Source organism: Oncorhynchus keta, chromosome 34, assembly GCF_023373465.1.
Source record: "Oncorhynchus keta strain PuntledgeMale-10-30-2019 chromosome 34, Oket_V2, whole genome shotgun sequence".
Taxonomy (NCBI): Eukaryota; Metazoa; Chordata; class Actinopteri; order Salmoniformes; family Salmonidae; genus Oncorhynchus; species Oncorhynchus keta.
The window spans coordinates 58560323-58586571 of record NC_068454.1 but is presented as its reverse complement, the minus strand read 5'-3'; the positions used below and the strand labels follow the sequence as shown (position 1 = coordinate 58586571).

Sequence of the window (26249 nt, the reverse complement as noted above, 5' to 3'; positions counted from 1 at the left end):
AGTGCAAAAAGACTACAATACAAAAACAAGATCCCACACACAACAGGTGGAAAAAGACTGCCTAAATATGATCCCCAATCAGAGACAACGATAGACAGCTGCCTCTGATTGGGAAACATCATAATGCCCACCCTAGTCACACCCTGATCTAACCAAATAGAGAAATAAAAGGATCTCTAAGGTCAGGGCGTGACAGGGGTCTTGCCTCCAGACCTCATTTGGACATTTTATGGCCACAGTGTGCAAGCGCACACACACACACACACACACACACACACACACACACACACACACACACACACACACACACACACACACACACACACACACACACACACACACACACACACACACACACACACACACACGTCTTACTATACGTGTGAGGACTTTTGGGGGACCAACAATTGATTCCCATTCAAAATCAAATGTTTTCCTAACCCCTAATCTTAACCCTAAACCTAACGCTAACCCTAACCCCCTATCCTTAACCATAATTCTAACCCTAACCCCCTAGCCTAAAATAGACTGGCAAAATGTCCTCACTTATTTTAATTTTAGTTGGTTTACTAATCTTATGAGGACTTCTGGTACTCACAAGTATAGTAAAACGTGTACACACACACACACACACACACACACACACACACACACGAACACACACACATACTATAGGCTATAGACTTAGGCTATACGAAGTGCATGCTCGGAGAAGTACAGGGCAAAGTTATATTTCTGAGAAAATGTCTTTCTTCCTGAGGTTTTGCATTGCTGGGATGGTGTATATAAAACTAGGCTTCACTGCATTACCAGCCTGGTCACCCGTGACACAAGTCAGTATTCAACGTCCTTCCATGTCTGAGGATGTCAGGAGATGTGGAAACCGGCCACTGGGGGCAACAATGAGTGCTCTTACCTTCAAGTAGGCATAAGCATCTGCCTCTGATTCCAAAGGTTGCATGTTTGAATCCTTTGGATAGAAAGTTGTTTTCAATATTTTTGTTTTAAGCCTATCCCAAACCTTACCCCTTACCTTAACCATTCGGATGTTAATGCCTAACCTTAAGAATTTGGAGGTAATGCCTGAACTTAACTCTAACCTTAAAAATTCAGACTTTGAACTTAACTTTAAAGGATTAGAACAAGTTCCAAATTCGATGTTTGAGAAACATGGATTAATGTCTAATTCTGACGTGAGACTGTGAGAGCAGGTAGCATTACACACTGCAATGGATAGGCTATCACAATCATGAGCCCTGGCCTGCCCTGCTCTTGCTGATGTAAAACCGTTTTGTGCTGCATAACCAATGCTTTATTTTCCAAAATATTACAAATCTGTGTGCGCAGACTAGGCCTGTCGATGTCCGGGTCAGTTTGATAGGGAGAGCATGAAGATGAGAAGGAGGACAGGAGGTAAGCTTGCTACTGCTATAATTGATTTCATTGCCCATAATGAAGCTATTTATCAGAGTTATAGACCTCACAATAGGCCATATTCAAGTAATTTACATTTTCAATTAATTTACAACTTACATTACCATGAAGTGGGAACCACGGAGATGGAAAGCACATATGTGCTGAAAGTAGGTTAATTCGAGAAGGCCTAATTAATTTAATAAACAAATTAGGCACGTTTGAGCAGTCTTGATACAAATGTTTTAACAGAAACGCAAAGGTTCATTGGATCAGAATAAAACATTGCACACACACTGCTACCATCTAGTGGCCAAAATCTAAATTGCACCTGGGCTGGAATAATACATTATGGCCTTTCTCTTGCATTTCAAAGACGGTTGGTTTTTTCTTTGTATTATCTATTGTGTTATATTATCCTACATTCCTTTTACGAACTTCAAAGTGTTTCCTTCCAAATGGTACCAATAATATTTATATCCTTGTTTCAGGGCCTGAGCTACAGGCAGTTAGATCTGGGTGTGTCATATTAGGCGATCCTTAAGATTAACAGTCTTCATTATAATTGGACTATTTCTTCCGATTCAAAACACAAGAGGTAGATAGTCTACTATCCATAGATTTTGTCAGCCAAATCCATCGGTGTCAGTGAAAGGCTTGGTGTGTTAATTAAGAGTCTAATTAACTCATTTAAAAAAATCCCCATCAGAATCTGTCAATTTAAGCTAGAGATGTCAGTTTTGCATAGGCTGTTTGCCTTCCGCATCTGAGAGAGCTCAGACCAGAGACATGATGGTCTTGTCCAAAAACGTCTGCAACGTTTTTGTTAACTAATATGACCACTCTGTGGAAATATGAGACTCAGGAGCATGATGGTGTTCCCAGTTTTGTTCTAGGTAGTTTTTGTGCCCAAAAAAAGGTTTACAAATGTGTCAAACACAAAAATATTTCCAGATCTTTCTTATACTTCCCAGATATAGGACACCTTATTCATTATGATACATTTTTCGACTAACTGTTTTGCCATTGATGAATGTGTTATTCGATGTGTTTCTATGGGCTTTAGTAGTAAATGCCTAATAAAATGTATGTATAGTTTTACATCTACATTGGCCCTAAAATTCCAAATCAAAATTGTAAATGACCCATGGTATGACCATCCTAAAACAATTCCATATGTTAGCTTAGTAGAACCCCCCTCTTATGTTAAAGAAAATGGCTGAAAGCATAGGCCTACCGCTTGTTACTTTAAGATAAAAAATAAATGATGGACCCAATCTATAACGACGCTTTAGTCCACAATTCTTAATGCTAGAAACAACGCGTAAAATGCAGGGAGAGAAGTGACTCCGATGCATATGGGATATCTTTCATTTAGCTCTATGACATTCAGAGGCAGCGCTACAACCTTCTATTGCCGACCACACACGAAAATGTACTTTGCACGGGAAGTAATGTGTGATTCTGTCACTATCAATTGATGTTCAACATTTCAATGGGCTATTAAACAACATACTAACTCCATATCAGTCAGGAGCAAGCCAGGTAGCCTAAGAAGGAACAAAAGTGTTATTTAGGCTATATTATTGTTATTATTTCAAGGCTATAGCCTGCCATTTAAAATATATATTGTGAAACATTTGTGACACGCTAGACGCTGGCAGGAGTTTTCAGCATTTCAACAACACATCAACAACAGCACTTCAACAGCATGCCTATTAAATGTAGCATTTGGGCTCTATAAAATGAAGGGAATAAAGGTGAAAAATACTTAAGAGTTAAATAACAGTTCAACGGAAAAATGCCTTATACAGTACATTGCCTTTGAATTGACTTTTAGAAACACGAGTTTGGCCCGTATCTGGTTTGAGGATCATGCAGTGTGCATACAAGTGCATGCAGGCCTACCTGATGATTATGCAGCTGCTGTGTTAAAAAAACAAATGGCTTTTTCTTAAATTCGTTGATGATCAGATACTTCCGTTGTAACTGGTTCTGTTGAGCTACATTTTTTTTTACAGTTGTTAGAGACCTTTAGCACGGTTCCAAACTTAGACTATCCTCTTTCTTTAAACAATAGCCTGTATACAAATTAAAATGTAGTGAAAGAGACTGCAACCATCCTGACAATGCGAGAGGTGGAGTAAGGATATGGGAAACTGTCCAGCCCCTTGGCGGGTATTGCAGACTTTTATTCTTACTTTGACTGTTTCCCTTTGAACAGCTGTCAAGACTATTGAAGCTGTGTTCACTTGCAACAACACTCTGACGTCACTGTCACGTTCTGACCTTGGTTCCTTTTTTATGTCTTTGTGTTAGGTTGGTCAGGGCGTGAGTTGGGGTCGGTAGTCTATGTTCTTTTTTCTATGTTATAGTTCTATGTGTTTGGCCTAGTATGGTTCTCAATCAGAGGCAGGTGTCGTTCGTTGTCTCTGATTGAGAATCATACTTTGGTAGCCGGTTTTCCCCATTTTGGTTGTGGAGTGTTTAATTTCTATTTAGTGTCTGTTCACCTGGCAGAATTGTTTCGTTTTCACTTCGTTGTTATTTTGTTTAGTGTTCAGTTTTTCAATGAAATTATGACCAACACTTACCATGCTGCATGTTGGTCCGATCCTTCTTACTCTTCCTCAGTTGACGAGGGATATCGTTACAGACATAAACTCCACCTTATCTGTCAGACATTCCCTCTACACATCCTCTCCTGCCTTCTCTCCATACCCAAGAAGAAGAGAGAGAGAGAATTGCTGTGATGACCCTCTGGTCTCCTCTAACATACAGTATTCACGAATCTCCATGAACTTTCTCAGCGGACCCCAAATGAGTTTTTTGAATAAAGTGCAAATTGCATTTCAAACTGTATTGAAAAGTGTCACCGCCTGCTCTCGATCAATTGACGCAGTGAGAGTTTTACTCACTTAGAAATTATTTTCAGGTATTGATAACCTGATGTTAGCTCGTACTGACCCTATAGAAGGATAATGTTTACATCAACCTCTCCCCTCACAAACGAAACAGCCAGGTGGAAAAGCCAGCATGGTATTTTTCAAAAAGTGCAACAAGGAGACGATGGATGGAAAATAAAGAGGTTATCTAAGAGAAATACAGTTCCTAATACTTTTTTTTTGCTCTTTGGTGTTTCATAACTTATCATCTTACATATTACATAAATATTACTTAATAGTTCCTTTGGGAGTTGAACTCAAACCTTTTGTTCCAAATTTCTTGTTTAAGAGTGGGCATTTTGATGGGCTCACTTAGCATATTCTCTGATCTGAGGCAAAATGCAGCCTCTCAAAAAGCTACAGCTTGACGGGGTGGGCAAACTCAATTTTCTTTGAAGTAATGAAAATCTTATCAGCTAGCGTTTGAAGACTTTGATGGGCCTAAACAAGGGGAACGGGTACATTTTGGTATCTTTTACAACACACTATCACCCCAATAGTCTCTCTTGGCAGTGGCTATCTTTTTTTCTACTTACGCACATTAGGTTCCGCTCAGATAAGGTGGACCAATTCAAAACAAATCAAATCAAATTGTATTAGTCACATGCGCCGTGGCTTTAGTCTTTGACAAATTTTAGGGCCTTCCTCTGACAACGCCTGGTATAGAGGTCTTGGATGGCAGGAAGCTTGGCCCCAGTGATGTACTGGGCCATCCGCATTACCCTCTAAGTGCCTTGTGGTCGGAGACCGAGCAGTTGCCATGCCAGGCAGTGATGCAACCAGTCAGGATGCGCTCGATGGTGCAGCTGTAGAACCTTTTGAGGATCTGAGGACCCATCCCAAATCTTTTCAGTCTCCTGAGGGGGAATAGGTTTTGTTGTGCCTTCTTCACAACTGTCTTGGTGTGCTTGCACCATGTTAGTTTGATGGTGATGTGGACACCAAGGAACTTGAAGCTCTCAACATGCTCCACTGCAATCCCATTGCTGAAAATGGGGGCATGCTCAGTCCTCTTTTCCTGTAGTCCACAATCACCCGGCATTCTCCCTATTGGCTGCCTCATCGCTGGTGGTGATCAGGCCTATCACTGTTGTGTCATCGGAAGAAAACTTAATGATGGCGATGGAGTCGTGCATGGCTTTGCTGTCATGAGTGAACAGGGAATACAGGAGGGGACTGAGCACGCACCTCTGAGGGGCCCCTGTGGTGAGGATCAGCGTGGCGGATGTGTTGTTACCTACCCTTACCACCTGGGGGGCGGCCCGTCAGGAAGTCCAGGTTCCAGTTGCAGAGGGAGGTGTTTAGTCCCAGGATCCTTAGCTTATTGATGAGCTTCAAGGGCACTATGGTGTTGAACGCTAAGCTCTAGTCAATGAATAGCATTCTCACATAGGTGTTCCTTTTGTCCTGGTGGGAAAGGGCAGTGTGGAGTGCAATAGAGATTGCATCATCTGTGGATCTGTTGGGGCGGTATGCAAATTGGAATGTGTCTAGGGTTTCTGGGATGATGATGTTGATGTGAGCCATGACCAGCCTTTCAAAGCACTCCATGGCTACAGACGTGAGTGCTACGGGTTCGTAGTCATTTAGGCAGTTTACCTTAGTGTTCTTGGGCACAGGCAGTATGGTGGTCTGCTTGAAACATGTTGGTATTACAGACTCAGACAGGGAGAGGTTGAAAATGTCAGTGAAGACACTTGCCAGTTGGTCAGTGCATGCTCGCAGTACACGTCCTGGTAATCCATCTGGCCCTGTGGCCTTGTGAATGTTGACCTGCTTAAAAGGTCTGACCTGTTTAAAGGTTACTCACATCGGCTGTGGAGTGCGTGATCACACAGTCTTCCGGAACAGCTGGTGCTCTCATGCATGTCTCAGTGTTATTTGCCTCGAGGCGAGCATAGAAGTAGTTTAGCTCGTCTGGTAGGCTTGTGTCACTGGGCAGTTCTCGGCTGTGCTTCCCTTTGTAGTCTGTAATGGTTTGAAAGCCCTGCCACATCCGATGAGCATCATAGCCGGCGATGTACGATTTGATCTTAGTCCTGTATTGACGCTTTGTCTTTTTGATGGTTCGTCAGAGGGCATAGTGGCATTTCTTATAAGCTTCCGGGTTAGAGTCCCGCTCATTCAATGCGGTGTTAGTGCCAGCCTCTGACTGTGGTGGTATGTAAACAGCTATGAAGAACACAAATAAAAACTCTCTCGGTAGGTGTGCGGTCTAAAGCTTATCATGAGATACTCTACCTCTGGCGAGCAATAGCTATAGCCCATGTTTGGTAAGTTTATTAGGTTGAAGATACAGAGCAATTTTTGGTTTACAAGCGAAAAAGACATGTTCGAGTAATGTTCGTGCACCCTCTCAACAAAAAGCCCCCTAGCAGATAGCTGTGTACGGATGCCGGGATCTTGACCAACTTAGCAGTGAGTGAGTCATGACCATGAAAATACACAAGACTGATGGCTATAGCTATGCTCAACAAGTATATTATTCTTCTAGTTTTATGTAGCTCTATTTGTGATACTTTACCTTGCCTCGTTGGCTTGTTAGCTTACCTTATTACCTTATTTCTATTACACACAGCCTACGTCGTTACACACAGCCTACGTCGTTACACACAGCCTACGTCGTTACACACAGCCTACGTCATTACACACAGCCTACGTCGTTACACACAGCCTACGTCGTTACACACAGCCTACATCGTTACACACAGCCTACATCGTTACACACAGCCTACTTCGTTACACACAGCCTACTTCGTTACACACAGCCTACGTCGTTACACACAGCCTACGTCGTTACACACATGCCTACATCGTTACACACAGCCTACTTCGTTACACACAGCCTACGTCGTTACACACAGCCTACATCGTTACACACAGCCTACGTCGTTACAGACAGCCTACATCGTTACACACAGCCTACGTCGTTACACACAGCCTACGTCGTTACACACAGCCTACGTCGTTACACACAGCCTACGTCATTACACACAGCCTACATCGTTACACACAGCCTACGTCGTTGTCCCCATGTTAGCTAAAGTAACGTCCTAGTCAACATAGCTAATATAACTAATGTGTTAGTAAACCCTTCTACAATCATGCAGTAACGTTACAGTGTATAGTCAGTAAGCAGTTACACCAGCGGGCTTGAGGAAGAGGAGGATGTGGAGTGCCATGTCGACAGTGGGCTTGAGGAAGAGGAGGATGTGGAGTGCCATGTCGACAGCGGGCTTGAGGAAGAGGAGGATGTGGAGTGCCATGTCGACAGCGGGCTTGAGGAAGAGGAGGATGTGGAGTGCCATGTCGACAGCGGGCTTGAGGAAGAGGAGGATGTGGAGTGCCATGTCGACAGCGGGCTTGAGGAAGAGGAGGATGTGGAGTGCCATGTCGACAGCGGGCTTGAGGAAGAGGAGGATGTGGAGTGCCATGTCGACAGCGGGCTTGAGGAAGAGGAGGATGTGGAGTGCCATGTCGACAGCGGGCTTGAGGAAGAGGAGGATGTGGAGTGCCATGTCGACAGCGGGTGGGTGTCATATTGGAGAGAGTTGTAAAAGAGGGGTCTCATTAGAATGTCCAAATAGTGGCATTTAACCATTGTAGCTATACAGCATGCCACTTTAAGCTGACATATTAGTTAAGTGTCACCTAAATTGATGTGTCATTTGTATGTCACTATAATGGTGTATTTATAACATTACTGACTGACTATTCACTGATTTGTACGGTAAGTGGAGCTAGAGTCTCCATTACAACAGGAACTAATAAAGCTGGTCTCTTCAGCTGCTTTGTTCTGGCAGGGGCAGTCCAGTTATTCTTAGTCAGACTGTCACTGGTGGTATATGATGAGAAGAGGGGGCTGGCAAGTCCAGCTTGCATTGTTTACTGATATACCAGAGGCAGGTGTGGACAGTAAATGCTTTAAATAACCCCCCAACCCGGCACACAAAGAGATGGCCTTGGATGAAGCCTCTTAGTGTCTTTTTAAACCCTGTCACACGGTATTGAACTATCTTAACACACACACGCATACACTAAAACACATGCATACGTGCATGCGCACACGCACACACACACACACACACACAGAGCTGGGATGATAAACCACAAATGAACCACACCGACCATAGCGATCACAGGCATTTTGCTGATATCGTTCAGCAGTCAAATGTTGTAGTGAAATAGATTTTTGTCCATATCACCTAGCTGCCGTCTCTCTCTCTCTCTCTCTCTCTCTCTCTCTCTCTATCTCTGTCTCTCTCTCTCTCTCCAGCCAGTCTGAGCTCCATGTTTAATAGTGTAGAACAGTGTGCAATCTTCAAGGACTAATCAGAGATCACTGTAAAGGGATAAAAGGAGACAGAGAAAGGAGGGGGGGTGAGGGGAGGAGGGGAAGAAAGAGAGGAACTTGGATCAGGGGAGAGACAAAAGTGAGTGAGAGGGGAGGGTGATACAGGCAGGAGAGGGGGGTTGATAGAGAAAGAAATCAAGGACGGAAAAGTAGTCTGCGAGATAAAGGGAGAGGTTTGAAAGGAGGGATGGCGTGACTGGATCTCAGGTGCGAATACAATCACTAATAACCCTTGTTCTTTGAGAGGGTGTTCAAGGCCAGTCTTCCAATAGAAGAGAACCAGGCTGTTTTATCTAGGCTCCGTCTTTACCCATCTCGCCCTTGGTCTCAATTATGAGGGAAGGCCATTATGGGGCCAGATGAAGAGGAACACAGAGAATGGACGAGCCCCCACCCCCCATTTTCTGTGAATGTTCAACTACCAATAGGTTTAAGATGATCTTGTTTTATAGACACGTTCACTATATAAAGTCAACCATATATTCACACTCATCCCAACCTGACAGTTACTGATCAGACAGTTGGTGGAATACCTTAGGCATCGTTTCCCCTGTGGTCATTCCAGCTGCTGCTTTCAGCTGCCTAGATCATACCGTCCACTCAACCCTCAATCCTATTGTGTTGTTCTATTGTTGCTACTGTGGCATCCTTGGCCGCAGGTCTGCAGTGCTGACTGTAAGTCTATCTGGCTGGATGGCATTGGCCGGTGTGGGTGTGGGTGGGGGTTTGGGGTTTGGGGTTTGGGGGTTGGTGGTGGGGGCACCGGAGGGGACGTGTCAGTAGTCTATATTTACCACCTTGAGTGCATTGTGTTTGGCCACATTCTCTTCGTGAAGGACACTTTGTGTTCAGGGCCAGGTTCACCTTCACTGCTCATACAGGGAGAGGCAGAGTGAGGAGCACCAGAGAGAAAGAATAGAGGTACTGTAAAGACAGGTGAGGCAGGGAGATTAAGAGAGAGTGAGACAGCAATTGAAAGAGAGAGAGAGAGAGAGAGAGAGAGAGAGAGAGAGAGAGACAGTGAAAGGTGGACAGGGGACAGAGAGAGAGAGAGAGACGTGTGTCCTTCATGCTCATCTTGAGGGCCTGTGGAGTATAACCCTTTCTACAAAGACAAACGTAAGTGGCTTTTTAATTCACCCTTACGGTACACCGTGATGTCATGATGTAATCACTTCCTATTTTCTTTCTCATCCACAAGGACGTGTTAAGGATACATTGCAAGGGTCATAAACTTCACATGAATATATAGTGAAAACCAGTACTGGGAAAGTAACCCAATGACAATTAGCATCTGGTGACTTATTAAGTAAGGGAGAATGATGGACTTTTAATTAAGCCAATGGCAGTGGTGCAAAGTACTTTAGTAAAAATACTTTAGAGAACTACTTAAGTCGCTTTTTTGGGTATCTGTACTTTACTTTACTATTAATATTTTGGACAACTTTTACATTTACTTCACTACATTCCTAAAGAAAAGAATGTATGTTTTACTCCATACAATTTCCCTGCCACCCAAAAGTACTCATTACATTTTCAATGCTTAGCAGGACTGGAAAATGGTTCAATTCACGTACTTATCAAGAGAACATCCCTGGTCATCCCTACTGTCTCTGATCTGGCGGACTCACTAAACACACATGCTTCTTTTGTAAATGATGTCTGAGTGTTGGAGTGTGCCCCTGGCTATCCATACATTTTACACAAAACAAGAAAATGGTGCCATCTGGTTTGTTAATTATAAGGAATTTGAACTTATTTATACTTTTACTTTTCGAATACTTTTAGACTTTTAGACTTTTACTCAAGTATTATTTAACTAGGTGACTTTCACTTTTACTTGAGTCATTTTCTATTAAGGTATCTTTACTTTTACTCAAGTGTACTTTTTACAACACTGGCCAATGGGATGGTAATATGTGTTTACAAAAATGTTTGACTATGTTTCAGTGTTTGTATTATTTCTTAATCTTTCCTCAAATCCATGTGGTTGAACGTCATCCTCTTCCTCCATGGAGTAGCCTCAACGGCCTCCATATGCAAATAATTCATGTTACTATTACGCTGAGCTTTGCATGTCCCATTTCCCTTTGTCTCCACAAGAAGTAAGACAAAAAAAAAAACAGAACTTGAGAGTGCATAACTATTCACCCAATTTTAGTCTTCTCTGACCAGAGTACCTTCTACCATATGTTTGGAGAGTCTCCCACACGCCTTTTGGTGAACACCAAACGTGTTTGCTTATTTCTTTCTTTAAGCAATGGCTTTTTTTCTGGCCACTCCTCTGTAAAGCCCAGCTCTGTGGAGTGTACGGCTTAAAGTGGTCCTACGGACAGATGCTCCAATCATATCTCAAGCTTGTTGAGTGTCAAAAGAGTCTCTACGTTTGGCAGCCTTCATGGATACGAGTTGAAATTACTCTCTCAGGACGATTAGGTAAAGCCCACATGTGTTGTTCAGACAATCCATGATCTACCAAATAACAAATAATTCATCCCCATATTACTTAGTCTTTTCTCATCAGAGAGTTGGACTTTGCAGTCTACTCAAGACATAGGGGAAATTGCATTGTGACCAGAAAGAACATTACTCTCCACTTTCTCCACAGGGGTCCGGGTATCCAGGCACCAACTAAGACAGATGCATTTTAACACACTGGAGGTTGACCTTTTTACCACCTGTGCACAAACAACCCTTTAGTTTTGCACAACAATGAGCCGTGAAGGGAAACCAGTGGGGATGCTATCCTGCTGAAGCGTTTGCCATCAGCCGCTTGCTAACGTCAGACCAGCAGGCTTACTGCAATGTCATTCAAAGCATTAAAGCATTAGACACTAGCCACTCGCCTAACGTTAGCCCTGGTCGTCCAATGTAATTCGAACAGACCAGAAGGAAAAACAAATGAGGGTGTTTATAATGCTAACGCGCTAACACTGGTGACAGTTGCTTGTGGGGGTGGGTGAAGGAAGTTATCACTCAGGCTCTGGCCTGGTTCTGTTGGTTGGGCGAGCTCAACTGTCGGCCTCCCCCAGAGTAGAGAGTGATTAATGACTGCTTGGGTGGCAGGCAGCGGCATGGTGGCAGACCTGAACTAATGAATTATAACTCGCTCAATGGCCCACAAAGGGCCAGTTCATTTAACAGAGGCCTGAAGCACACCTTTCTCCACGCCAGCTGCACCTGTCTTTACTTCAAACACAAAACAACGTATTGGATATGTGTTGATGTTGTGCTAATACGATATTACAGGTTTTGGATGCATTTCCATTGACACCTGGCTATTTGAGATCCACCATGAGCATAATTACTATGGTCATAAATGTACATATTCCTCACAATGAAAGTGAAAAGAGATCTCTGTAGCGTTCCTTTGCGAGTCTCCGACATGTCATCTCACAGAGTGGTCCTACTGTGCAATGTCAGATGATACATCCTCCTCCCTTCATCCCTCTCTCATCTCTCCTACCTCCTACCTCCACAGGTGTTGGTCAGGGGTTCACCATGGCAACCAAGACGCTGATGACACGGGTCCAGGAAGAGCAGTCCCACCAGATGTCCCATAGCATGGCACTGGCCTCGCAGATCAAGAAGAAAACCTTCACCTCCAGGTAAAGGCACCCTGGCACACACACCCTGCTTCGTCATCATACCATAGATCATGTTCAGCCAATGCTTTTTATAAAAAATGAGATAGAATAAAGAATTTCCAGAAGATATCTAGTTGAATATGGTGTTCTGTATATACACTATAGTTTACAAAAGTATGTGGACACCCCTTCACATTAGTGGATTCGACTATTTCAGCCACACCCATTGCTGACAGGGGCATAAAATGGAGCACACAGCCATGCAATCTCCATAGAAAAAACATTGACAGTAGAATAGCCTTACTGAAGAGCTCAGTGACTTTCAACATGGCACCGTCGTAGGATGCCACCTTTCCAACGAGTCAGGTCAACTGTAAGTGCTGTTACTGTGAAGTGGAAACGTCTAGGAGCAACAGCGCCTCACTTGCGATGTGGTAGATCACACAAGCTCACAGAACGGCACCACTGAGTGCTGAAGCGCGTGGTGTGTAAAAATCATCTGTCCTCGGTTGCAACACTCTCGACCGAGTTCCAAACTGCCTCTGGAAAAAATGTCAACACATTAACTGTTTGGCGGGAATTCATGAAATACGTTTCCATGGCCAAGCAGTCGCACACAAGCCTAAAATGACCATGCACAATGCCAAACGTTGGCTGGAGTGGTGTAAAGCTCTCTGCCATTGGACTCTGAAGCAGTGGAAACGCGTTCTCTGGAGTGATGAATCATGCTTCACCATCTGGCAGTCCGACGGATGAATCTGGGTTTGGAGAACGCTACCTGCCCCAATGCATAGTACCAACTGTCAAGTTTGGTGGAGGAAGAATGATGGTCCGGGGCTGTGAAGGTAAATCTTAACTCTGCAGCATACAGTGACATTCTAAATGATTCTGTGGTTCTAAGTTTGTGGCAACAGTTTGGGGAAGGTCCTTTCCTGTTTCAGCATGACAATGCCCCTGTGCACAAAGTAAGGTCCATACAGAAAGGATTTGTCAAGATCGGTTTGGAAGAATTTGACTGGCCTGCACAGAGCCCTGACCTGAACCCAGTCGAATACCTTTGGGATGAATTTAAACACCAACTGCGAGCCAGGCCTAATCGCCCAACATCAGTGCCCGACCTCACTGATGCTCTTGTGGCTGAAGTCCACGCAGCAATGTTCCAACATCTAGTGGAAAGCCATCCCAGACAAGTGGAGCCTGTTTTAGCAGCAAAGGGGGGACCAACTCCATGATTTTGGAATGAGATGTACAAAAAGCAGGTGTCCACATACTTTTGGTTATGTAGTGTATCATACACTTACTTTATGGAAAACGGCTTGCATGGGAGTAAAGTACAGTCAATATTGCACCATCCAAGTATTACTGTATGTTACCGGATATGTGCATAGCTAGACAGATGAAAAGTGCTCTGTATATAATGGAGCCCTGTTTTGTTGTGGGTTGTGGGATGACATTAGAGCTTTTAAACAAGGACATGTAGCCAGTCGGGCAGTTATTGTGAGGTCATTGAGACAGCAGAGCAGTGACGCAGTGTGTGTCCGGGAGTGTGTGTGTGTGTTCGACAGTATTAGAGCTACACTCACATGCACAAACACGCGGTACACACAAGTCCATGTGGATAAAGTAGCCTTTGCATTACACTAATATACTGTATGCAGGCATACACATTCACATGTCATTGAGACCCTCTCCAGAAAGAGAGACACGTTGCCGCTTTTATTGATTTACCTACGGATGGGCAGTCAACCTTGTCTGCCTCTCCCTGCCAAAGTCAGCCTTCAATCCCCAGAACAGCCCTGACTCACCACAGAGTCACCCATGCTCATATAAACACACACACCAACCAACCAACATTGACTCAAAGACTGCCCACACAAATTCTGCACACACATGTACAGACAGATGACTGACAGACACACACATGCTTTAAATAACCCCCCAACCCGGCACACAAAGAGATGGCCTTGGATGAAGCCTCTTAGTGTCTTTTTAAACCCTGTCACACACACACACACACACACACACACACACACACACACACACACACACACACACACACACACACACACACACACACACACACACACACACACACCATACCATTATGTGCATGGCGCCGTTAGGCTAACATTTTACAGGCTCCTAAACAATTGTGCTATTGTGTGTGTTTTTTTTGCGTTAATTTAAACTTATTTTTTGTACATGCTGTTTCTGCCACCGTCTCTTATGACCGAAAAGAGCTTCGGGATATCAGTGTAGTGATTACTCACCTCGTAATGGACGAAGATTTTTTTCTTTAACGAGTCAGACGCGAAGATGTACTTCAGACACCGGACAAGGCCCAAATCCCCATCATTCGCATAAGGTAGAGACAGAGATATCGGGGGGGTAAGTCAGGGTGCCTGGTAAGGACCCAACGGTGAGTGGGTAATCCACCTCTAACATCAGTTCTATTAGCCAATGTGCAGTCATTGGATAACAAACTGGATGAGCTCTGATCAACACTATCCTACCAACGGGACATTAAAAACTGTAACATCTTACATTTCACCGAGTCGTGGCTGAACGACAACATGGCTAACATACAGCTGGCTGGGTTCGAGGCACCAGCTGTTCCGGAAGACTGTGTGATCACGCTCTCCGCAGCCGATGTGTGTAAGACCTTTAAACAGGTCAACATTCACAAGGCCGCAGGGCCAGACAGATTACCAGGATGTGTACTGCGAGCATGCACTGACCAACTGGAGTGTGTCTTCACTGACATTTTAAACCTCTCCCTGTCTTAGTCTGTAATACCAACATGTTTCAAGCAGACCACCATACTGCCTGTGCCCAAGAACACTAAGGTAACATGCCTAAATGACTACGAACCCGTAGCACTCACGTCTGTAGCCATGGAGTGCTTTGAAAGGCTGGTCATGGCTCACATCAACACCATCATCCCAGAAACCCTAGACCCACTCCAATTTGCATACTGCCCCAACAGATCCACAGATGACCAAATGTATATTGCACTCCACACTGCCCTTTCCCACCTGGACAAAATGAACACCTACGTGAGAATGCTATTCATTGACTACGGCTCAGCGTTCAACACCATAGTGCCTTCAAAGCTCATCACTAAGCTAAGGACCTTGGGACTAAACACCTCCCTCTGCAACTGGATCCTGGACTTCCTGACGGGCCGCCCCCAGGTGGTAAGGGTAGGTAACAACACATCCCCCACGCTGATCCTCATCACGGGGGGGGGGGCCTCAGGGGTGCGTGCTCAGTTCCCCCCTGTACACCCATGACTGCATGGCCAAGCATGACTCCAACACCATCATTAAGTTTTCTGACGATGCAATAGTGATAGGCCTGATCACCGGCAATGATGAGACAGCCTATAGGGAGGAGGTCAGAGACCTGGCAGTGTTGTGCCAGGATAACAACCTCTCCCTCAACATGATCAAGACTAAGGAGATGATCACGGACTACAGGAAAAGGAGGACCGAGCAAACCTCCATTCTCATGGACAGTGCTGTAGTGGAGTAGAATTAGAGCTTCGAGTTCATGGTCCAAACACACCAAGACAGTCGTGAAGAGGGCAGGACAACGCCTATTCCCCTTCAGGAGACTGAAAAGGTTTGCGATGGGTCCTCAGATCCTCAAAAAGTTCTACAGCTGCACCATCGAGAGCATCCTGACAGGTTGTATCACTGCCTGGTATGGCAAATGCTCGGCCTCCGACTGCAAGGCACTACAGAGGGTAATGCGTAAGGCCAAGTACATCACTGGGGCCAAGCTTCCTGCTATCCAGGACCTCTATACCAGCCTGTGTCAGAGGAAGGCCCTAAAAATTGCCGAAGACTCCAGCCACCCTAGTCATAGACTGTTCTCTCTGCTGCCGCACTGCAAGTGGTACCGGAGCACCAGTTCTTGGTCCAAAAGGCTTCTTAACAGCTTCTACGCCAAAGCCATAAGATACATGAACATTTAATCAAATGGCTACCTGGACTATGTGCATTGAGCCCCCCAACCCCATTTTTACGCTGCTGCTACTCTTTGTTTATTATCTACGCATTGTCACTCTACCTCTACCTACATGTACATATTACCTCAATTACCTCGACTAACCTGTGTCCCCGCATGTGCATCGGTACCCCCTGCATATAGCTACTGTCAATTTATTGTTGCTCTTTAATTATTTGTTATTTTTCTATTTTCTTATTTTTTCTTTTCTTTTCTTCTTATTTTTTAAATACTTTCTTAACAGTTGTTTTTCTTAAAACTGCATTGTTAGTTAAGGCCTTGAAAGTAAGGATTTCACTGTAAGGTGAAATCCTGTTGTATATGTGTTGTATATGTGATCATACTTCGTAACTATTGTGTGGTGTTTTTAACGAAAGGAATAACCAGCCAGTGGTCCCAGTTGGGTCCCAGTTGGGTCCCAGTTGGGTCCCAGTTGGGTCCCAGTTGGGTCCCAGTTGATTGGTGTTTACTCTGATGATAGACACAAGAAAGCACATTAGATATGCGGGACGACAGTATGTTGGGGTGGCAGGTAGCCTAGTGGTTAGAGTGTTGGGCTCGTAACTGAAAGGTTGCTCGATCTAAATCCCTGAGCTGACAAGGTAAAAATCTGTTGTTCAGGTCCCTGAACAAGGCAGTTAACCCACTGTTCTTAGACTGTCATAGTGAATAAGAATTCATACTTGCCTAGTTAAATGAAGGTAAAAAATAAATGTTTTATGTTGATGGCTGTAGATTTGTGATTCAAAGCATGCATGTCAATATCAGACTGGGTATTTTTGTATTCAAACATCATAACAATGACAACCATTTTACACAATACAATAAAGGGAAGTACCTGACGATAAACACAAGGAAGCACATGAGATGTGCAGGACAACAGTCTGTTGATGGCTGTAGATTTGTGATTTGTCTGTTAGCATGGAAATAACTGAATTAGCAGGGAGCTAATGTGACCAATACAATTAGAGCATGTTAGCTAACTCGTTCTTATAGCAATAATTATATAAAAGTTCCCACTATCTAACAGATACTGTACACATACACAGTATAGTGGTTAGTGATTTGGGGATCAAATCCCCGAGCTGACAAGGTAAAAATCTGTCGTTCTACCCCTGAGCAAAGCAGTTAACCCACTGTTCCCCGGGTGCCGAAGACGTGGATGTTGATTATGGAAGCCCTCCGCGCCTCTCTGATTCAGAGGTGTTGGGTTAAATGCAGAAGACACATTTCAGTTGAAGGCATTCAGTTGTACAACTGACTAGGTATCCCCCTTTCCCTATATACACATCCGGAGATATACACTACTGTTCAAAAGTTTGGGGTCACTTAGAAATGTCCTTGTTTTTGAAAGAAAAGCAGAAAAATGTGTCCATTAAAATAACATCAAATTGATCCGAAATACAGTGTAGACATTGTTAATGTTGTAAATGACTATTGTAGCTGTAAACGGCTGATTTTTAATGGAATATCTACATAGGCGTACAGAGGCCCATTATCAGCAACCATCCCTCCTGTGTTCTAATGTCACGTTGTGTTAGCTAATCTAAGTTTATCATTAATCCTAATTGATCATTAGAAAACTCTTTTGCAATTATGTTAGCACAGTGGAAAACTGATGTTCTTATTAAAGAAGCAATAAAACTGTCCTTCTTTAAACTAGTTGAGTATCTGGAGCATCAGCATTTGTGGGTTCGATTACAGGCTCAAAATGGCCCGAAACAAAGAACTTTCTACTGAAACCCATCAGTCTATTCTTGTTCTGAGAAATGAAGGCTATTCCATGCGAGAAATTGCCAAGAAACTGAAGATCTCATACAATGCTGTGTACTCCCTTCACAGAACAGCGTAAACTTGCTCTAATCAGAATAGAAAGAGTGGCAGGCCCCAGTGCACAACTGAGCAAGAGGACAAGTACATTAGAGTGTCTCGTTTGAGAAACAGACGCCTCACAAGTCCTCAACTGGCAGCTTCACTAAATAGTACCCGCAAAACACCAGTCTCAACATCAACAGTGAAGAGGCGACTCCGGGATGCTGACCTTCTAGGCAGAGTTCCTCTGTCCAGTGTCTGTTCTTTTGCCCATCTTAATCTTTTCTTTTTATTGGCCAGTCTGAGATATGGCTTTTTCTTTGCAACTCTGCCTAGAAGGCCAGCGTCCCGGAGTCGCCTCTTCACTGTTGACGTTGAGACTGGTGCTTAAAGCTGCAATATGTACATTTAGGGCGACCCGACCCAATCTGTTATTTTCATTGAAAGCAAGTCTAAGAAGCAGCAGATCTGCTCTATGTGCACTATTTCTATGCTGCCATTATGAAGTTTTGTTTTTGAGGCTTTTATTTTTGTTTTTTTACACCAGCTTCAAACCGTGTAAAATACAATATTTTTGCAGTTGAGACACAACATAATAATAATAATAATAATAATAAATTACAATTGTAGAATGCTTTTCATTAACAGATGTAAATCACAAAGTTCTTTGCATTGAGAACCATTAAAATAAAAAGGCTTTAAAAAAGGACTATAAACTTTCAAAGATGGTTTAGTACTTACTATACATGATACAGAAAATAATGAAGGACTCGACAAGGACAAAACAACAGAATTCTAAGCTAACATATAAGACCAACAACAGACACCACGTGCTCTTGAATATAGGGTGGGTAATTTCAATCGTAGAAATATCATTCATATATCCTGTCCCTTCAGACCACTGCAGTTTAGCTGGTACACCATTGAAATGTGAATTGAATTGAACATTTCACTTCTAATTACTACCACAAATATGGCATCCGGTCCACCCACCATTAAATGTCAATTTCCGTTCTATTACCTATATTTCTATGATTTAAATAGGTTTCATGTGGAGGATTGACAGTATAATTTAAAACAACAGACATTCCAATTCAAGTCATCATTCTCTGTTAAGTGCCCTCTTATACCCCTATAAACAGTAAGGAGAACACTTGCTGTTTGGGAGGCAAGTCGAGACGTTAAGTTGTACGGCATCTTAAAGTAATAGGAGAGGTGCTAACTTTGGCTCAACTTTGATCCACAAGGGTCCATTACACTTTAACAAGAGCAACTACCGCTGCATTCAGGAGATATTCTGAGAGATAATGCTTGTATCAGGTCTTATGTGGGCTGCTTGGCCTATATTCGGGGTTTTGAATTGCCCCACGCTACAACACATTTCTGAAAGTCAGAGTTTATTTCCCCCACAAAGTGAATACAGCCAGCTAATTTATGTAGCCATATTGCTTCAGGCACTCCTTTCAGAAAGAAAGACTACTTGTGATGACAATGCAAATTGTTGTGACTTCCCGTTTTATTTGGTTTATTTGCTGGGACAGTTCCCCTTTTTCACAGAGCTCAGAGAGAGCAACTTCTGCTTTTTCTTTTGTTTGGACTGGACTGTTCCGCAGCGTGCCGAGAGAGAGTGATAGGGTGTTGTTGAATAATGTAGCATGGAGCCTAAGGCTGGACAATATCACTCTGGCACTGGTCCACTAAGCACACACAGTAAATAGAGGCCTGCTCCTTCAGAAAAGTGTGTGGTTTCGATATTGATATCATTACTCCCCAAAATGTGGCTGAACAACAACACGAGGGGGTAGAAAACGCACTAGCAAATCTTTACAGAATTATAGTGTAAATTCATAGATGATATGCTTTCAAAGGGATCAATGTTAATGCATCTCTTTCCAATATAGAACAGGATACATGGGCATCCTATGAGATACACTACATGACCAAAGGTATGTGGACACCTACTTGTCCAACATCTCATTCCAAAATCATGTGGTTAATATGGATTTGGTCCCAGCCTTTGCTGCTATAACAGCCTCCACTCTTGTGGGAAGGCTTTCCAACAAGAGCATCAGTGAGGTCGGTCACTGATGTTGGGAGATTAGGCCTGGCTCACAGTCGGTGTTCCAATTCATCCCAAAGGTGTTTGATGGGGTTGAGGTCAGGGCTCCGTGCAGGCCAGTCAAATTCTTCCACATCGATCTCAACAAACAATTTCTGTATGGACCTCGCTTTGTAAATGGGGGAATTGTCATACTGAAACAAGAAAGGGCCTTCTCCAAACTGTTGCCATAAAGTTGGAAGTACAGAATCATCTAGAATGTCATTGTATGCTTTAGTGTTAAGATTTTCCTTCACTGGAATTAAGGGGCCTAGCCCGAACCATGAAAAACAGCCCCAGACCATTATTCCTCCTCCACCAAATTTTACAGTTTGCACTATGGTAGCTATGGTTTTCCTGGCATCCGCCAAACACAGATTCGTCCGTCAGACTGCCAGAGTCCAACTGACGGCGAGCTTTACACCACTCCAGCCGAGGCTTGGCATTGTGCATGGTGATCTTAGGCTTGTGTGCAGCTGCTCGGCCATGGAAACCCAATTCATGAAGCTCCTGAAGAACAGTTCTTGTGCTGACGTTGCTTCCAAAGATAGTTTGAAACTCAGTAGCGAGTGTTGCAACCGAGGATAGATGATTGTACGCGCTACGCGCTTCAGCAGTTCAGCTGAGACGTTGTTGCTCCTAGACGTTTCCACTTCACAGTAACAGCACTTACAGTTGACCGTGGCAGCTCTAGCAGGGCAGAAAAGGTTGACAAACTGATTTGTTGGAAAGGTGGCATCCTATGACGGTGCCATGTTGAAAGTCACTGAGCTCTTCAGTAAGGCCATTCTACTGGCAATGTTTGTCTATGGAGATTGCATGGCTGTGTGCTCCATTTTATATCCCTGTCAGCAAACGGGTGTAGCTGAAATAGCCGAATCCACTCATTTGAAGCGGTGTCCACATACTTGAATACAGCTATTTACTTGTATTTTTTACATGATTATGTTTTTAGAAAAGTAAGGCTTTCCAACATAGAACAAGCCACAAGAACATCCTATTATGTAAAATATACCAGTAAAAAGATGTGGGATCTTAATTTGAGCCAGTTTGCTACAGAAGGAAAACAATCTTGTAGCAACAGGAAATGTGAATTATTTTGTGGATTATAATTAATAATCATTTTTTGTAGGGGTTGATACATTTTTTGTTTGGTCAAATTAAGTCAGATTTTTTGGGGTGGACATTATTAACTTTAGAAGCCTTTGTAAACCTCAAAGTACACTACATGTTTACATTTCCTGCCGTGCAGGAAAATGCTCAGCAACAAAAGAGTGATCAAATGACGATCCTACTGTATGGATTCATTAGCTGTCCTGTCTTAGAGATTTCCCCAATGGCTCTCACTGTTTTTCTCTTCACGCCTCGGAGACATTTAACAACGTCTTGTTGGATGTACTGAGACAAATACACCCTCTGCACCTGGTTTCACACCTCCCTGTAACAGGGTGAAAATGAGCTATCCAACCAGCCTAAGGCAAGTCCATGGAATAATAGCTTGTTTACACTAGTACCCCAAGGACAAATTTGATCTCAATCTTTTTGTCCGTCCATCCAGATTGCAGACCTGCAGGTTAGTCTAATTTAATAACTCCAGATGAAACAGGAACAGTAGAAATCGGGCCGTGCTAAATATGAAGGCAGATTTGAATCGAGACAATAAGAGTGGCTGGCTGTGATCCCTACTAAACCCCCATTGGTATCTGCTGGGTATTAAGGGCCTTTGTGTGCTCATGTGGAACTGCTACTCCTCTGCCCACTGTTGTGCCACTGCAGTGTCGAATCAAATCAAAATGTATTTGTCACACGCCTCGTAGACAACAGGTGTAGACTTACTTATCAGTGAATCAGTGAAACGTATACTTACAGTGAGGGGGAAAGTATTTGATCCCCTGCTGATTTTGTACGTTTGCCCACTGACAAAGAAATGATCAGTCTATCATTTTAATGGTAGGTTTATTTGAACAGTGAGAGACAGAATAACAACAACAAAATCCAGAAAAATGCATGTCAAAAATGTTATAAATTGATTTGCATTTTAATGAGGGAAACAAGTATTTGACCCCTCTGCACAACATGACTTAGTACTTGGTGGCAAAACACTTGTTGGCAATCACAGAGGTCAGACGGTTCTTGCACACATCTCACACATCTCATAAAAAATCGTACAATGTTATTTTCTGGATTTGTTTTCCTCATTTTATCTGGCATAGTTGAAGTGTACCTATGATGAAAATTACAGGCCTCTCATCTTTTTAAGTGGGAGAACTTGCACAATTGGTGGCTGACTAAATACTTTTTTGCCCCATTAAAATGCAAATCAATTTATAACATTTTTGACATGCATTTTTCTGGATTTTGTTTTTGTTATTCTGTCTCTCACTGTTCAAATAAACCACCATTAAAATGATAGACTGGTCATTTCTTTGTCAGTGGGCAAACGTACAAAATCAGGAGGGGATCAAATACTTTTTTCCCTCACTGTATTGGTCCTTTTGTGTGTGTGTGTGTGTGTTTGTGTGTGTGTGTGTGAGAATGACATTGGCCTAGCTCGAGATAGCTGAGAGGCACAAGAAATGCACTTTTGAATTAGAACCACTACTGCGTGCTTCTGTCACAAACAGGCACAGAGCCTTGGCTACTGGTGCGTCCCCTGAAGGTCCATGACACCATTTGTTTTTTAAAGAAAAAATTGTTACATGGGAAATAATGGCATGTGATCATGCAACAGCAAATGAATACAATGCTGCTGCGTCTTAATTAAGCACATGTCTACACAACATGCACTGGATTCATAGCCAGAGGTCAACAAACAATCCTTATGATTAGTGACCCTGTTGCAAAGAGCTGGGTTGTATTCATTAGTCCACACCGTATCAAAGTGGTTTGAAACAGAAAACTAAAAAAAAAAAGCTTTTCCTATTGGACAAGTTCTGGTTGTCCCTTCCTGTTTCATTTAGTTTTATTTTTGTTAATTGCCAAATGAATATGACCCTGGGGTCAAAACATTGGCCGTTCGTTCCTCCTGGCTCTACAACCTCCACACAACAAAACAACATGGCTTTATGCACCAGTGAAAAAGAGGAACAAAGACGATTAGAACTAGCAGAACAGAAGGCAGCAGGTGATTATAACATTACTCTCAGTTGAGAGAAAACAGGTCAGCCATAGCATTGCCTGACTAGATTTCAGCTTGGTTAGGACCCCACATGGGAGCACCTATCTCAACCAGATATCACGTCAGCTGCAGTTACTGGCTGGGTGGATGTTTGGTGGGACTTTTTAATTCATGATCCATAAAAACAGGATGAACTCGCAGGGATGTTTAAAGATTCAACATGATGCTCATTTGTCATAACTGAAAAGGCCACAGAGATCAAAAGGCCACAGAGATCAAATTGTAAGGTCTACACAACAGGTGTAAACCTTACCATTAAATGCTTGCTTACAAGCCCTTAACCAACAATGCAGTTTTAAGAAAAATAAGACTTAAGAAAATATTTAGTAAATTAACTAAAGTAAAAAGAAAGTAACACAATAAAATAACAATAACAAGGCTATATACAGGGGGTACCGGTTAAACGAGGTAATTGAGGTATTATGTAATGTACTGCAGGTAGGGGTAAAGTGACTATTACCCCCCAAGAAAATGGGGGATAATTGCAAAAAAACGAATATTGTATAATCTCGTTAGAATGTTACCATGGTAACAATTCATCACACAACTGATTTATTGTTCTTATCTTTACACCCTTTTTTTACATTGGTTTGGAGGTTCCCAGGTGTTGCACTGCTGTGTTCCCTTAAAATTGATATGACGAAAGGCCCTGTACGTGTTACTTAAAAGCAAGATATAACGACTTCAAAATCTTGCATTGAACAGACTTACACAATGCACCCGGAGGTGATATCACAAATTATTTTACAAACCATTCATTAGCGACGACTGACTCGTGAATAAAACGCTGCCTCTTAATTCCCTCTCTACCTTTATCCTGTATCTAGTCGCTGATCCAAATAAAGGCCTGTAGTCCACTCTTAAGCTGTAGAGCTAGTCAAGTAGTCTTAGTTTGGACAGAGACATTGACATCGTTATTCACAGAGGTTATCAGTCTCTATTATCATGCTGAACTCCAGCTCTGTCTCAGCTGTTAATATTGCCTTTGTTTCTATTCAGCTGTTATTCTCAACAGCTTGTTCTGTTGGTAAGTAATCAGACTCCAGAGCACTTTGACAATTGCTGAGTGTGACAGGAATTGGAAATAATAAAGGCAAATGTAAGCAATGTTTCCGCGTTTCATTTGACATTGTACTTTTAAAAGCCAAAGCCATGTCCCCAGTAAAAATAGTTGAATAAAACATTGTGCTTGTAATTTAGTTTTGGTCACCTATGAGCGGAACTCCCTTAGGTTGTGTGGCCTCCCCTGGTGGTCAGATTCAGAATAGCAGGACAGTTGTAACTACACTTGACTTGGGGCTGAGATTTCCTGTTGATGTCTGACACCCTGGTAGAAATGACACCATCTAGCTTCAGATCCACGAACCCTGTCCCACAACTCTTGTCGGACAAAACAACCTCCTCATGATTAATTGATCTTTTATTGAATTATCTGATTTCTACTTTGATTAAAATACCCAATGAATCTAATATGTTGTTGTTTGTTCTATGTCCCTGTGATGCACCAGTGATGAGGAGGCTTCCTACTCTGAGTTCTATCCCATCATTCCCGGTGATGTGATGTCGGTCAAGGAGATCCTGAACATCGGCAAATTCCCACGGCACAGGACATGGTATGTTGAGAAGAGTTATGCAGGTGTTAGGGTGTCTGATATATACAGTAATACAGTAAGCCTTGTCCGAACCAGAATGGCCCATAGGGCATGGTTCTATGTCCTATTTCTGTAGCGTGAGGTAGCTCCATGTACAAGCACACCCCCCTGCATAGTCAATACAATACGATTGGTACAATTCGTAACTAAATTATGCTTCTAAAATGCATTCACGCACCAGCAACGGCCCGTTGTAACAGGAGCACCCTGAGGTAAGATCAATGAATGCTATTATGAAACAATTATGAAACAAATGATGGCAAAGTCAGAGTTGAGGCAACGTTCAAACTGAACCGTCTACAATCGGCAACGCCTCAGCGAAGCACAAAGCAAAGACATCTCTGCTGCATCTTATCCTGACTAATTCATCCCTGCCTGGTAGTGCTTCCAGGCTTATCTCTCCTGTGTAGAGCACATCCAGAGTGAGGCGTGGGGGTAGTCCAGCAGTTTAGGTCACTGCCTTCAGAATACATGTACCGTTGCTCACATGGGTTTGAATCTGACCCACTGCACACTCTTTCATTCGACTTTTCCTGTTGCAATCACTTCTGAAAAGTGGCGTCTCATAACACCCTTATCCAGGGACACCTTGCCCTGTCCCTATTGTTCATGTGGCTGATAATGTGATTCAATGTAGGCCGTCATTGTAAATAGAATTTGTTCTCAACTATTTTACTTCAGCTTGAAGCTGGGGTTTTGCTAAACCAATCCAAAATGAGTTAGATTTGACATCTCCAAGTATAATGTAACTGGAAAAAATGGTTGAAACAAAACATCAAGACCTTTTCGGTCATTGAGGCACCTCAACCCTAAAAACCAATCAGGTCATGCCTGTCATGAGGTTGGCCTGGGGGTAGGTTTATGACAATCATAAATACCTCTTCCCCCCTTTTTTCTCTCTAGCCTACTGATGTGAAAATTTGAAAACCCCTTGGTTAACATAGAGAGTCTGGGAACATCAGAAGGTGGGGCGAAAATGAACTATATTCTGGTAATCCGACCAATTAAATAACATATGCGGTGTTACTTAATGAATATGATGTCAGTTCGGTTGTCATCTGAGACATTCTCCTCAATGATTGGATGACATAAACTCTACAGTGGAAAGTCTACACATCAGAGTTATCGGATTCACATGGAATTGTTGTTCAATTTAAATGTTTGAATATAAAATTATTGGTGAAGAGATGAAACGTAAG

The 26249-nt window shown here is 42.9% G+C and overlaps 1 protein-coding gene across 2 annotated transcripts in view; it reads left to right on the top strand.

Moving 5' to 3' along the window:
- Window positions 1-9544: 9544 nt before the first annotated feature.
- Window positions 9545-26249, top strand: part of myom3 (myomesin 3) — a 74336-nt gene continuing 57631 nt past the window's right edge. The window contains exons 1-3 of one of the 2 annotated variants that reach the window (XR_008090375.1): window positions 9545-9831; window positions 12194-12320; window positions 24907-25011. Coding sequence is in view for 1 of the 2 variants with exons in the window: in XM_052494155.1 (XP_052350115.1) it covers window positions 12214-12320; window positions 24907-25011 (212 nt within the window). In the remaining variant the exon portion in view is untranslated. The remainder of the gene's footprint in view (window positions 9832-12193; window positions 12321-24906; window positions 25012-26249) is intronic. The other variant, XM_052494155.1, reaches the window with a different exon arrangement.